Source organism: Mastomys coucha, unplaced genomic scaffold (genome assembly GCF_008632895.1).
Source record: "Mastomys coucha isolate ucsf_1 unplaced genomic scaffold, UCSF_Mcou_1 pScaffold15, whole genome shotgun sequence".
Classification (NCBI taxonomy): domain Eukaryota; kingdom Metazoa; phylum Chordata; class Mammalia; order Rodentia; family Muridae; genus Mastomys; species Mastomys coucha.
Window position 1 is genome coordinate 16,047,833 of NW_022196897.1, and position 14,770 is coordinate 16,062,602.

Genomic DNA, 14,770 nt, shown 5'->3' on the forward strand with positions numbered 1-14,770 from the left:
GGCTTTCCCTCCATGCTTGTTCTGGAAACATCTTTGTCACCCTGATTCTTAAGGGTCATCTAGGAGGGACCTGTGCAGATTATGGGACCTTGCCTCTGAGGATGTCACTTCACCCATTCTGGACACCTCCTCTTTGGGTAATTCCCCGGGTGCCATCCTGTCACCACTCAGCGGTCCCTGGCTGAGTCTCTAGAGTGGGTCCCAGAGCTACCCTTGGTCTAAGGCTGGCCAGGATAGACTTGTCTGGCCCAGTTCAATTTCCCCCGCCTTTTTGATGTCACATCCTGTCCCAGCCTGCCTCCCCGCTGGCCGCCGCCCTCCCTCCTCCCTTCCCCGCACAAGCGAGGCACACGGGTCCCTCGACGCCGCCCCCGCTCGCACCCCCGCCTGCGCCCCTCACCGTGCAAACTTTTGGCACCGCTGCAGCCCGAGCGCGCCGCCGAGCTCCGCAGGGCGCGCCTCTCCGCCGAGCCCGGGAGCGCGGGGACCCGCCTGGCGCGCAGGGAAAGCAAGCGCAGCCCCCGCCCCGCCAGCCCAGCCCTGCCCGAGAGGCAGTCGCGCCGGAACCGGGACCATAAATATGCAGAGCGGAGGCTCAGCGCAGCACAGCCCGCGCGCCGCCCGCCCCGGCTGCTGAGCAGGCGCCGCCGGAGCCCGAGCAGCGGCCGGAGCCCCAGACCCAACCCCAGCCGGGAGCGCGTCCACGTCCCCGCAGCCTCCGGCCGCCAGCACCCAGGCCCCGCACGCCAGGACGTCGGAGTGGCCGTGAGACATGCAACCGGCCCGGAAGCTTCTCAGCCTCCTGGTCCTCCTGGTGATGGGCACCGAACTCACCCAAGTACGTGTGACCAACGCCATTTTCCTCTGCCAGGGCTACCGTGAGCCGGGCAAAGTCGGGGAGCTCTCCCCGGGGCTGGGGCTGAGAAGGGGACTGGAGTGCCGGCCGGCCCCGGGCTTGAGGGAGGGGTGCAGACTGATAGAGACTGGGTTTTCCCAGCCCTGGATCAGAGGGTTACAGCATCCCCTCTCCCAAGGCCACCTCCCCACTCCTGAGAAGTTCAGAAGGCAAACTGGGGGCTTCATTTCCTGGGTTTATCATCTGGTAGGGAAGACAGAGGCGACAGCCAAGCCCCTAGGCATTCTTGCTAGTGGAGGTACCTAACTCCTGCCTCCCAACACACCCCCCTGGGTGGCCCGACTGTCCCTTTGGGAACAACGCTACCCTCTGCGCGGTGGGCATGGTGCCACTAAGCCTTGGAAGGGCAGCTGCACGGCGCTCGGGTGCATTGTTGGCTGGCTGTGGAGGATTTGGGGGCTGTGACCACACACGGCTAGAGGCATGAGTGATGCGCTGTGTGCATGTGGGAAAGCTGGAGATGTCCAGCGCTCATCCGTCCAGAACAATGTACCGACCAGAGTGTGTGTCTGGAAGGGTATTCTCCATTTTAAAATTGCAGCTTGGGAGGCTGTGAGCTCCCAGCTGGGAGGCCGCTTTGCTACTAGGGTGCTCAGGCTGGCAGGGAAGAGCCTGCCAGTTTTTGGGCTGCTTAGGAGTGACATTAAAATGCCCTTTGTGTGGTGCCACTGTGCCTTGGTCTGAGTTAAGAACCCCCCCCCCCCCGACTCTTGGCAGTCAAAAGTCCAGGATGTCGATGGGCAGCCCACCTTTTGGTCCCAACCCCAGGTGTCCGTACCCTCCCTGCCTCCCTCTGTCCATCTCTCAGAATAAAAGAGGAAACAAAAGAGAAAGGAGAGACCAGAAAGCAGTCGGGAGACCATAGGCAGAAGACTCTGGAGCGAGCTTCCCTTGTTCACCTGGAAGCCCTTGCTGACTTGGCTGGCTATGTCAGGACACACAGTTCAAACTCGACCTGACAGTGGGATTTGTTGTCCCACTTGCCCTCTGTGACTTTTGCCTGGAGCTTCTTGGACAATCATCCAGTTAGCCCTAGAGGGGGTCTTTGTGGAACTCTGGAAAGGGAGTTTCCTTGGTCCCTCTGAATAAAGCATGGAGGAGGGTGCTGACTGAGCATAGTGCATGGATAGATGAGTGAACACACACACACATGCACACACACACACATACACACACACACACACACACACACCATGCACACCACATGCACCTGTGTGCCAAAAAAAGCCACACAGATCTTGCTTAGCAGAGTGCCAGCCTTACAAAGGGCAATGTCTTTTTCCAACACATTTTTGCATAAAGATAGCTGGTCCTGGGTGGTTTTGGAAGCGACTCTCCTCAAAGACCCTTTTACCCTAATGACTTCCCCCCTCCCCCGGTCTGGGAACCTCTACCTCTCAATTATCCAACTACAAGAGGCTTTTCCTCCCTAAATCCTCTACCTGTCTTTTCAAAGATCTGCTGTTATGGGGAGAAAACTTAGTTCAACTCAGTAAGATGCTTTGTCGTCTCTATGATGGTGTTTGCCCATTTATCCTGACAGAGCCCGTGCTCCAGCAAGGCCCTTCAACAGACCCCTCCACACTCAGTAACCTCACCTCTGGGCTCCAGAAATCTCTCCCTCCCTGCGAGCTGCCTTCAGGACCGTGGCCAGCTCCCGAGGCCCCAAGCCAGTGTTTAAAAGACAATGAAGTTGTGACTTGCTTGCCTGGAAGGTTGTTTCTTAGAATCTGAGCCCTGGGGTTCCTCACTTCTCTGAACAGGGCCTCTGCAGTCTCCTTTGTAGAACCTTGCCTTGGAAACCTGTTACCCTCACAGTGATGGGATTTCAGCACCAAGTCTCATGACCCAAGATCTCTCAAATCACCCAACCATGTTGAGTCCAGGAAGGCTCGGCTCTCTCTGCCTAGGTTCTGTGGTCAGGGACCCCATTGGGATGGGGACAGGTAGCTCTCACAGTCAGCTGTGACAGCTTGAGGTGGGAGGCTGGGCTGCACTGGTCCTTTAGGGTACCCATACCTGGAAATCTGTTTTTTCAATCCTACTGTGACAGGAAACACTCAGATACCTTTGGGCCTCAGAAAGCATCTGTCTTCCACCCCCAGGCCATGGAAAGTGCTCCCCACAGCCCCATTTGCTTTCAGCTCTTCCAAACACTGGGGACCTAAGATCCCAGGGTGGTGAGTGTGGACTGGTACAGGTGGGCATGGGAACCAGCCGGAGATGGATAGGCCATCCCAGCCCATAATGAGGGTTGCCTGAGGGATCTAGGGAGGCACGTGGGGGCCTAGAGCACGTGCTGGGCCATCTGTTCTCCCAGCAGCTGGCTCAAGATGATCCATTCAATCAAATGCCAAGTACTGATTGACAGTTTGCTCCATGCAAAGCCGTAGCCCTTCTGAACTTTGTCCTCAGACAGAAGGCTGCTTGGTGTGGCTTTGTTCTGTGGTTTATAATAAAAAGCTGACATCGGTGCTCTTTGAGGCCAGTGTCCGTGACACACCATCCTGAGCCTCCCAGTGGGGCACTGGGTTGTTTATTGTAGTCCTGGGTTGGGGGCATGACTGGGGCTCTCTGGTCTCCAGGTCCACACACAGCCCACCTCAAGCCTCAGCTTAGATAGAATCCTGATCTGTGGGAGTTAGGTAAGGGCTGGGAAGCCCTGCAGCAATGACCTTGAACCAGGGAGGTTGCTCTTACTAGTCACACTAAGCACTGTGTCAGGTCTTTACCTCTGAGTCTGACCTTCTTTTTAGAAGAAGGAAGATTAAATGGGATGATCTCATCAACTTCTCTGTTATCTGCCCACAGCCAGCCTGTTCCATTCTTGTATCTGTTCCACTCAGTAGCCCTTTTCTGTAACAAGCCTTCCTTGGCCACCAACTGGTTGGATCTAGCCCCTTTCAGATCTGAGCTTATGGTGATGTACAATTCCAAGTCCTTGTCACCGTCATTTGAGACAATATACTTTGTGGGAAGATTTGAGGCTCTGTCATGCCATTTAACACAAGAGTGGCTTGCACCAAGTGCTCTAGCTGTCAATGGAAGAAGCTGGAGAGAAGGGTGATATCCCAGCTGGGTGCTAGAGTTGTTTCTGAGTGAGCCCATGCAGGAAGATGAGAAGGGAAAGGGGGCTGCAGAGGCTGCTGTAGACAAAGGGCCCAGAACCCTTCTCCCATATCCCATGCTCGGGTGACTACGGGGGGCCAGCTCCTCATTAGCCGTCACACCCAGCCCAGCATAGCTTTCACTAACAATCCAGTGTCTTTGATATCCTAGTAAGGCCAAAACTGTAATTGCTCATAGAGCTTTCCCTCATGCCTACTACTACTGTGTTGTTGCTCCATTTCTGTCTTTATTGAGTGACTTCTGTGTACTTGATCCTGGAGTCTGGTGGGCTGTCATGGTAGGTGCTTGCAGATATAACAAGCCCCGGCCCACACTGGGCACTTGGTAGCTCCATGAATGGGACACGTAGAGACGCAGCATCTGGGTGATGTTAACTTCATCTCCTGGAATCCCAGGAGGTCTGAATCATGGGGGTCCCTTGGACACCTTGCTCATCTCCCCAGCCCTTCCCTCACCCCCAACTCCTCACCTGCCTTGGTCACACAGACTGTGTGATAAGGAGGGTGACAGGGAGCCAGGCGGGACTGGGCTCTTTTCCTACAGATGTTATCTCAGAACTCACTCTTTGCACTACTCAGGGGTGGGGGAATAGTTCTGAACACAAGTGCCATCTCCTAAGACACAGCACTCAGAAACATGGGCCTACCTTGCTCACAGGGAGGCTGGAGAACATGGGGGTGGAGGAGATGGACAGAGTGCTGTAAATCACACACACACACACACACACACACACACACACACACACACACACACACACACACGTGCACACACACACACACACTCACACACACACACACACACACACACACACACACACACACAGAGCAATTTGCTTCCCATTCCCTCCACAATCAAAAGCTAGTTAGTGGTTGTCTGCCTTGGGTAGCATTTACTATTAGAGTTATCAGGCCCTGGAATCAGTGTGAGCATTGCCACATAAGGTGATACAAAACTAATTACCAGCTACACTGAATTAGATGCTCAGGGAACTGTGAGCCTGAACTGGCCTAATGGGGAGAGAAGCAGCTTGCAGCCTTGAAAGAGGGTGAGACTGGCAGAGACCAGTAGCCATTGGCTAGTCACCTCCAGGTGACCCAAGTTAGCACTGCAGTCCAACAGAGGGTATGGGGTGGAAAGTAAGACCTCCCCCTCCCCCTTTACTCTTTTTCACATTGTTGCAGCTAGAGAAGCTCCCCAGGGACTCAGGGTACCGGTAGGTCAGCCATTGCTGAGGGCTAACACTGTATGGGTCATCCTTACACCAGGCTTAAATAGGGGTACTGAGCTTTTCATATCATAGTGTCCCTATGACCTGGGGTTTCCATTGTTCTTAAAATGAGGACACTGAGTTTCAGGGAGGAAAAAAAAAACCTCTGTGGGGGGGGGGGGCAGATGCAGCCCCAGCTCTGTCTGACACCCAAAATTTAGGTGTCTGCTAAAACAGAGAGAAAAATAAACAGCTCTGTGTCATGAAACACCCGAGAGAAGGTGCTTGCTGTGTCCCCGGGGTCAAACCAACCTCTGTGGTGCAGAGCTGTTGGTGGCTATCTAGCTGTAGGACAAGATGCTGTCATTCAAGGGGAAGCAGCAAAGGAGACCAACATTGGGTCTGAACCCCATAATCGGGGGTTCTGCCCTCCCACTAAGGCTCAGCCCTTAGGTGGGTCTTCTTGCCTGCTGAGACTCAGGGACATCTGATAATGTATGCTGGGGCTTCTTGGCTCAGACTCATAGCAATGCCAAGGGTTGTGTGAGAGTTTGGAGCCTTTTTAGCATTAGTGCAGAATCTTGAGATCCCAAGAGTCTCAAGTAGAACCTAGCCATGTGGAACAGATGTCACCTATGTGCAGTTCTCTAGATCACCCAATCTCTGCATGGGTGTGGCCCCACCACTTGGCAGATCTGTGCAGTTTGTGCAGTGCAGGGATGACCTGGGCCTCCTCAGAGGGATCAGCAATGTCTATGTGTGACCCGCCCTTCTTTCAGGATTCTCAGGAATAGGTTTTCTGCCTAGACCATCTTCTGTTCTCTGCACCTGGGTTAAAGCTCGAGGCCACAGCTCAGATGACAGCTGGTGAGAGTGGTCTCTTTACAGAAATGAACATAGCTATCTCTTGTTTCACAGAACTAAAATCCCAAAATATAGCTCAGTTGGTGGCCTGCTTGCCTGGCATGCACACAAGCCCTTCAAGTTCTGCCCTTGGTATCACTTAAAATGGGGCTTGGTGGAGGACACCTGAGAAGTAGTGGAGGTTGGAGGCTCCAAAGCTTGGTGTCAGCTGCATAGTGAGTTTGGGGTCAGCCTGCAATACTCAAGACCCCATCACAAAATAAAATCTGAAGCCAGGTGTGGTGGCTTATGCCTGTAACCCCAGCATTTGGGAGGCAAAGGCAGAAGGACTGCCTTGAGTTTGAGGCCTGGCCTACTGAATAAGACCATTTCTCTATAACACATTTAACATACCCCTCCCCCCCCACACACACACACGGGGCAGGGGATGCTGATTTCTTAGCATCTCTGATTAGTTGCCCAGTAGTGACTGTACTTACCTAAAACAATTCTATCCAATCCCATGGTCTAAGTGGACATCTCACCCCTGAGGACTTATGCTCCTGCTCAGAGATATCCCCAAGATACAGAATGGCTCTCCTTCAGGCTCTGAGAAGGGAACTTCCCACTAGCTGCGGGTGATACCTGGTAGTATCTGAGGGTCAAAGAAATGGGCAGAGGCACTTCTAGCAATTGTGCCTTTAGTATGTGAGTCCCTACACCCAGATACCCACCCAACACATGGCTGCCCCTGCCCTGTTACATGGTACTGCCTGGCCTGAGTCTATTCTTGTGATTCAGCTGTGTGTGGCAATCATAGAGAAGGCTTGACTAATAATGTCCTGTGCTTATCAGTGTCATAGGGACTCATAGGCAGGAGTTTTTCCCCAAGACAGCAGAATCTTTGTTAGAGGTAGCAGAGAATCTTCGTAGCTCAGCTTTGGCTCTGCAGCAATGGGCCGCCATACAGCAGAGGAGACAGGGTTCAGAGAAAGTCAAGCTTGGCAAGCAGTAGCTTAGTCTCCAGAGTCTGACAGCATCAGGGTCCGCTGCTGAGCAGGTATGACATCTCGATGTTCCTCCACTCCCTGCTGGTCACCCCTAGTCAATGTGTTGTCTCTAATCATGCATAGTTTAACTCACGTTTAGGTCAGGTGCTACCACCAGAGAAGCCAGCCCATCCTCAGCTATGGCGACTCCTCTCTCCTGGGAAGGAGGAGATGGAGTCTTTATAGCCCCCAGAAGCTGCAGGTTAGCCTCAAGGGGAATGTGTCCGCTGGGAAGTGCCACTCCCAGGGTTTGACTCCAGTTTTACTGGACAGTTGGAGTATGTGGGCTGAGCCTTCACACAGACATTAATGTAAAGAGGCTAGAAAGAGGCAGAGGCCCTGCTAAGGCCCAAGGGAGCAGCATGGCGCCCACTCTTTGCATGAACAGAGCAAGCACACACTTAATGAGCCAGGTATCAGGTATCAGTGGGGAACACTGTCTTAGGGACAGCTGAGGGCAGTGGAGTCTTTTGCTAGGAGGGTGTGGCACTTGGTCACTGGGAGACAATAGTTGAAACCAAAATAGAAGAGAAAGACACAATCCTCAGGTCCCTGGATTAGCTGTCTTGCTTGCTCTACTGATAAACTCCAAACTCAATGGCTCCTGGTGGCTGCCGTGTGATTCTGGCCCATGACGGTGCTGGACATAAAACCTCTGCCCTCTCACTCAGGGCCACAGGGAAAGACAGCTCCTCTTTCTGTCACTACACATGAGATAGGCAGAGAGCAAGAGCACCAAGATTCAAGTAGCCCTAGGGCTGCTCAGAGAGGCCAACAATGGCAGGTCATGTACCCTTGGCCTATGGGTGGTTCAGAGTGCAAGGAGCCAGGCTGAGGTGGGATGGGGGTGAGGAGCACAGCTCCACCTATCTGTGCTCCCAAAGCCCTATGCTTCTGGAGAACACACATGGGCTCATGTGGGAGACATATGGCCTGGCTACCCATTGGGCCTTTTGTGACTGCTGAAAGAATGTCCTGGGATAAATGCAATCATGTTCCTATTTCCAGAATGTTCTGTCTGCCTCAGAGAAAGATGAGAAGGACAGGTATAGGGAAAGAAGTAGCTCCATGTGGGAACGCTTCCATTAGTCTTTCTGCCCCTGTTGGTCTCTCTCTCTCTGCTCTCTCTGTCATGCCTCTCTGTCTCTAACCCTCTCTGCCTCTATCCCTCTCTGTCTCTGTCCCTCTCTGTCCCTCTCAGTATGCCTCTTTGTCTCCATCTTCCTTTCTCTGTGTTCAGTGTCTATCTATCTCTATCTGTCTGTCTATCTCTGTATTTCTCTGTGTCTTTATTTCAGCCCCTCTACTTCAGTCTCTTCTCGTCTCTGTTACTCTCTGTCTCTTCCTCTCTCTCTCCCATGCCCCTTTCCTCGCTCTCCTTCCTTTTGATCTTTTTCTTTCCCTCTTTTCTTTCCCCTCTCCTGTTCTTCTTAAGCTATTTGGAATAGGCCATGTAGACATTGTTACACCTCAACCTGTCATCCAGACTTGGTCTTATGGAACTATCCTTTGCTAGGGAACATCAAGAACTGAACTAGAGACCTGCTTCCCTCCAGGTGGTCACTGCTGGCCTTGACACCTGAGCAGGCTCCTGCCCTGGGGCCTCCATTCTCAGGTGGTGAGGTGGTGCTAGTGTACTGTGCATGCCTATCCTTCATGGTCCTGTCATTGTCAAGTAGTTCCTTAGCATTCCTCACCCTCTGCATAGAAAGTGCTAGCCCCTGGCAGGAGGGATGTGTCTGGGCAAGCATCCTGCACCAGCTTGTAGACTTGGCCCTCTCTTTCAGAGCTGAGGAATTCAGGCTATGGAGAGAGGTCAGCATTCTTGTTTCCTGGTTGTTGATACAACTGCAAATTCCAAGCCAAGACTGGTAAGGGAAGAGCATGAGACTAGATATCTGGCAGTGTGACTCACCACAGGGAACAGAACCCCAGGCCTTCTGAAACCTTACCAACTTCAAGAGCAAGAGCCACAGAGGGCTCCGACTGATTCCCTGGGACATCAGGATGAGAGCTGTGTGGGTTACACACTCCTGGCACTCAGGAGACTGGTGCCAAGGGGCAGGGGCACTACCATGCTTACGGTCTCTGCTCTGAGAATGGACTGTCTCTCCACACTACCTGGGCCAAATCTGCTCATCTTCCAAAGCCAAGCAGCTCATATGTAGGTAGAGCTGGGGATAGCACTCCGCTGTAAGCTTCTGAAAGGACCTAGTGACATCCCGGATGGCAAATCCGTAGGACTGTCTGGGCACAGCACCTGCTCCGTCAGTGTGATGATTATTCAGTGGTAAATGTGGGCTAGCCCTTGCTTCAAAGGAAATCATGTAGAAACCAGGGCTTAAGTTTGGATGCTTTAAAGTAAATGCCTGTATTCTTCCCCAATCTAAGGATCACTTCTGGAAGTGCTGTGTAGAACACTAAATCAAATGTCACTTAATGCCAACTCTTTCGGATGTCCTTCACAAATGCCTTAGGGACAGTAGACCCTCCTGCCAGGAGGAAAAAAGACTCTGAGCAGGACTTTGCTTTGGACCTGGAAGAGTAAGAAGGGATTAGCTTGAACCTCTCAGCTGGGGTGAAGGCGGAGCAAATTGGTACAGGTGAGAGAGGCTAGGATACAGTTGGAGAGATTGGGATACAGGTGGAGAGAGCTGGGTGCAGATGGAGAGATCCAGATGCAGGTAAGAGAGGCTCAGGTACAGGTGGAAAGACTGGGGTACAAGTGGAAAGGCTCAGATATAGGTAGAAAGGCTCAAGTGCAGGTGGAGAGGCTCAGGTGCAGGTGGAGAGGCTCAGGTGCAGGTGGAGAGGCTCAGGTGCAGGTGGAGAGGCTCAGGTGCAGGTGGAGAGGCTCAGGTGCAGGTGGAGAGGCTCAGGTGCAGGTGGAGAGACTCAGGTGCAGGTGGAGAGGCTCAGGTGCAGGTGGAGAGGTTCAGGTGCAGGTGAAGAGACTCAGGTGCAGGTGAAGAGACTCAGGTGCAGGTGGAGAGGCTCAGGTACAGGTAGAGAGATTCAAATTCAGGTAAGACAGACTCAGGTGTGGATAAAGGTGGAGATGCACAGATGTAGGTAGAGAGTCTCAGGTAACAGTGAAGAGGCTCAGATTTACATGAAAGGGGCTTAGGTACGGGTGCAGGTGGAGAAGCTCAGGTACATGTGGAAAGACACAAGTGCAGGCACCAGTTGAGAGAGCTAGGTTCAAGTGAGAGGCTCATGTGTGACTGACTGCAGGTGTAGAGGCTCATGTGTGGCTGCAAGTGTAGAGGCTCAGGTGTGGCTGCAAGTGTAGAGGCTCAGGTGTAGAGGCTCAGGTGCAAGTGAAAGACTTTAGTTCTGGTAAAGGGGGATCAGATGCAGGTTGGAGCTGGAAGGGTAATTCTGTATTCACTGTACACCTCTGTTCCAATCACATTACGAAATGATGAGATGTGTGTTTCTTCAGTTCTCTTTCAGTTCAGTTTAGACACATTCTGAGGTGATGACCAGTTTTGACAAGCATCAGTGTGGGTAGGGTCCTTCCACCTGGCCTAATGATTGTCCTTCAATGTCAGCTGGGTTCCCCACAGCCAGTTCCCATTCAGTACATTCTATGTGAGTTGATAAACTATGTTGAGTGCTTCTTAGCCATGTCTTAGGGGAGACCTGAACCTCTGGCTCCCCACATAGGCTTAGAAGAACTATGAGCTGGAGGTCGAATCTTCGTCATGCCACAGTGGCCTGTTGTGGTGAGGGTGGGAGACAGTTCCTGGCCAGTGGTACTAAAGGCTACCTGCCCATTCCTGGGACTATCTTACCAGACCCAAGCTTCACTGTTGCAAACTCCCTGAATTCCATTTCCTTTCAAATGCCCAGCTAAGTTAAGCTCCTCCAATTCAGAGCAGCAATGGTGAATCCTGTGGAAATCACTCACCTAAAGCAGAGTCAGGAGCTCTTCCAAACCACTCTCGTAATAAGGCTATATGGCTATATCTATATGGTTATAAATCCCCACCCAGAAGGGATTTCTCCTTATGGGGCGTTCTACTTCCACTACTTGTAGTATTTGACTGACAACACCTCCAGAGGCATGCCAGAGGGCTCAGGGCCATCACACCTCATATCAAAGCCCAGCTTCACAGCCTGCCTTGCATAGGTGCTGGCTGAGCCCATGTTTGTCATTTGAAAAGGTGACAATGACTGTCACCAGAGCAGATTGGACTTATTCCTACATTAACATATCACAGGGGAACTCTACTATTGTCAGGCCCATTTTACAGATGAGAGAGCTGAGTCACAATAAGGTTCATTAGCTAGGTCACTGTCTCGTGAAAGTTCATGGCAGAGCTTCCCTTGACCCCAAGGTCACTTGACCTCTGGGAGGGACATCTGCCCATTAGAGAGCATGAAAAGGTTTAATGGTGCTTGGCCAGGGAGTGTGCCTAACAGACAGTTATGGTTTCCATGTTGCATCTGACACAGAGCTTAGGGCATGCTGCACCTTGTATCTTCCACTAAGTAGGTATTCAATAAAAGGTGTGACTCCTGAGATGGCTTGAGAATTTTGTGGACTGGACTGGGCTGGATTTGAAATTGCTGATAAACATTTAGCACTCCTTACTTTTGTGTGTAGTTGGAAGCAAGTAAGTAGACACAGCCACGGCCCGAACCTGCATGGAAAATGCCTGGCAGGGGAAGTAGGGAAGAGCCTTGCGTCTCCGGATGCTGAATCCAGCAAGACCACTGGGCGTGACTGGCCTGCAGTACCAGCTTTCACTGAGAGATGGTGCCCTTCCCTAACAGTTGTAATTTTCTGGCACCTGACCCAAACCAGAGGCACCAATGAATGCCATGCATTAACCAGAGAAACAACTCCAATTGACTTCTTGAGCCAACAGGGCTCACGCCCAGCTCTCAGGCCAGAATCATCTTGGCTGTTGTTGAAGTTTTCTCTGCAAATGAGGACTGAACCGAGAGAGGCAAGCCCCAGGAAGATGTCATATCACTCTTGGCAGACACCAGGAAGACACCTTTGTTCTGACATCTCTTCAGACCCCCCATCCAGGGAGTCTATAATTGACCAGGTGGGAAAGAGTGCAGTGGAGGGTTGGAGGAGTGCGAGTAAGCTGGCTTTCATTGCTGGGACTGGGACAACGTGGAGAAAAGCCTACAGAACCTGGCTTTCCTCAGCTTAGAGGGCTGCTTCAGAGTCAAAAGCACTATGAAGTTATGTTTTGCCAGCTGTGCTGTTGTGTTTTGACTTACAAGTCTTGGCACAAATACTGTTGAGGCTTGACTGCTCCTGAGCTGGGTCCCTGAAAGGGACCCCTGTCCATCTGACCAGCATTGATGCCAGACACTCTACCCGCCAATGCACATACCATGGCCCACAATCGTGGGTGTGGTCCCTCTAGTTCCACCTGAGCCCTGTGCTTGTAGCAGCTGATGGTAGGTGGGCACACTCTCTCTCTTTCATCCTCTACTGTACACAGCGGACATACCAGCCCCCCTCCAGTCCCTCTCTGTTCAAACCTGATCCCAGAAGCCCAGGGGGTTCCCCTGCTAGGACTTCCAACTGTCCCCTCCCTCTGAGGTAGTTATCCAAGGTTCCCAGCAGAGTCTTTCACTTTGTAGCTACCTCCTTACTCCTGCGCTGACACTAGAGATGCCACCCAAGCGCTTCTTTCCTACTGGGGCTTAGGAGACACCCCAAACTGACTGGACTCGATCCACCAGGGAAGGCAAGCCCAGCAGCAGGGGAGGAGACCCTTGACCACAAGCAGGGTCTTCACGAGACAGAGCCATGAGGGTGACGGAGAAAGCTGGGGAGGCAGGGCTGTGTATGGGTGCCATGCGAGACTCTTGAGGGGTTTTTTGTTTGCTTGTTTGTTTGTTTGGTTTGGTTTTGGTGTTTGGGGTTTTTTTACGGTTTGTGGCGGCGTTTTATCCGTCCTCCTTGGTGACCCTAACTCTTCGGCCTACCGGTTTGCAGACCTCGCTGCCTGCAGCCAGGGGGCAGCGCGGAGCCGGAGCTCGGAGGAAAAATCCACCCATTTCCTGGGCAGATTGCGTCGGCCGCCGCCCGGCCTTGTCCCCGCCCCCCGGCCGCGGCCCCCGCGCACAGCCCGCGCCGCGCTCAGAACCCGGTGGCCCTTCTCGACAGCGGAGCGCGGGGACGCTGCAGCCGCGGGCAGCCCGGGCAGGCAGCGCGCGCCGGGCAGGGCTGCCTGGTCACCTCCCGGCGCCGGGGCGGCGCGGCGATGGCCAGTGCGCACAAGGAGGCAGAGACGGGCGGGCGGCGGCGGGCGGAGGGGGCGCGGGGACGCGGCCGGGCGCCCCTGCCCGCCGTGGTGCCCGCCGCCTGAGGCTGCCCGGGGCGCGGGAGCCGGCGCCGGCGCGGCGCGGGCGCAGGAGGCCACTCGAGGCGCGATGTCGGTGCCGCTGCTGAAGATCGGGGTCGTGCTAAGCACCATGGCCATGATCACCAACTGGATGTCCCAGACGCTGCCCTCGCTGGTGGGCCTCAATACCACCCGGCTTTCGGCCGCCAGCGGCGGGACGCTGGACCGCAGCACCGGCGTAAGTGCGCCCGCCTTGAGCCCTCGCGGCCCCTCCTCCCTCCTGCCACCTCTCCGGTCGAAGCCCCGGGCTGGCCCGGCGGTGCGGCACAGGATGGGGTCACCCTGGGAGGGAGGGTTGGAGGGGCCGGGGTCACGAGCCCACCACCCGCCCTACAGCCAAGCAACGCCTCCAGCTGCGGCTGCCACCCGCACTCTGGCGTTTCAGGACGATGCTTCTTGCGCTCGGTCCCCCGGAGGGGCTTTAGGACACCTGCTTTGGTGGTGGTGGGAGGGGTTCAAAAGTCCAGAGTCCTCGTCCACTAATATTAGGAAATCTTGCTTTGCAAAGCTTAGGAAACTGAAGCTAGGGACTTGGGGACTTAGCCAAGGTCACTCAGCAAGTAAGGGGTGGAGTGCTGCTTAAAGCCCTTTGTGGGCTAGGTCCAGCAAGGACTCAGCAAGCAGCTCGCCCTACTTTGTAAAAGGCGGACTGGACCGGCCCAGAGTGGGACCCAAGGCAGAAGATCAGAGCTTCTGATCTCACCTGAGTCCCCCAAATCCCAAGGGACCTTCCCGTTCCCATCTCCTTTCGAATATCTAAACGTCCACTCCGGAGGAGGTTGAGAGGAACTGGGCGGGACCCAGCTGCCCAGCTGCCTTCACCCACCCCTCTCTACTGGCCTCTGACATGGGAAATCGAATCTCCCATGTCATCAGCAGCTTGCGGATGGGGAGCGATGGCTGGGGGTGGGGTGGAGGGTCTGATTAAGACTGAGAGATGGAGCGGGCTGAGCTGAGACCACCCCTTAGTCAAGGGCCACTGGAAAGGGGCCCTGGTATAACCTTCTCAATGGAAAGGACAGGTGAGGGACGAGTCTCCGTTCCCCCAGTTTTGCTCCCAAGGGCTCTGTGGTGTGACCCACCACCACCACCTATGACTCTCATTGGGTCTGCCTCTCCTGTTGTTTTAAAATGAGTTTCCCTAGTGCCCTGGTGCCGGGAGTGGTATTTCACTCCTTAAATCCCAGAGGCAGAGGCAGGGAGAATCTCTGAGTTTGAGGCCAGCCTAGTCTACAGAGTGAGTTCC

General features: G+C 53.8%; 1 protein-coding gene across 4 annotated transcripts in view; it reads left to right on the forward strand.

Annotated features, from left to right (window-relative positions):
* Positions 1 to 297: 297 nt before the first annotated feature.
* Olfm1 (olfactomedin 1) overlaps positions 298 to 14,770 on the forward strand; it is a 37,573-nt gene continuing 23,100 nt past the window's right edge. The window contains exon 1 of one of the 4 annotated variants that reach the window (XM_031369513.1): positions 298 to 838. In XM_031369513.1, coding sequence (XP_031225373.1) covers positions 773 to 838 — 66 coding nt within the window. In that variant the 5' untranslated portion in view covers positions 298 to 772. Of the gene's footprint in view, positions 839 to 13,258; positions 13,703 to 14,770 lie in introns of those variants that run through there. The other 3 variants (XM_031369510.1, XM_031369511.1, XM_031369509.1) reach the window with 3 other exon arrangements.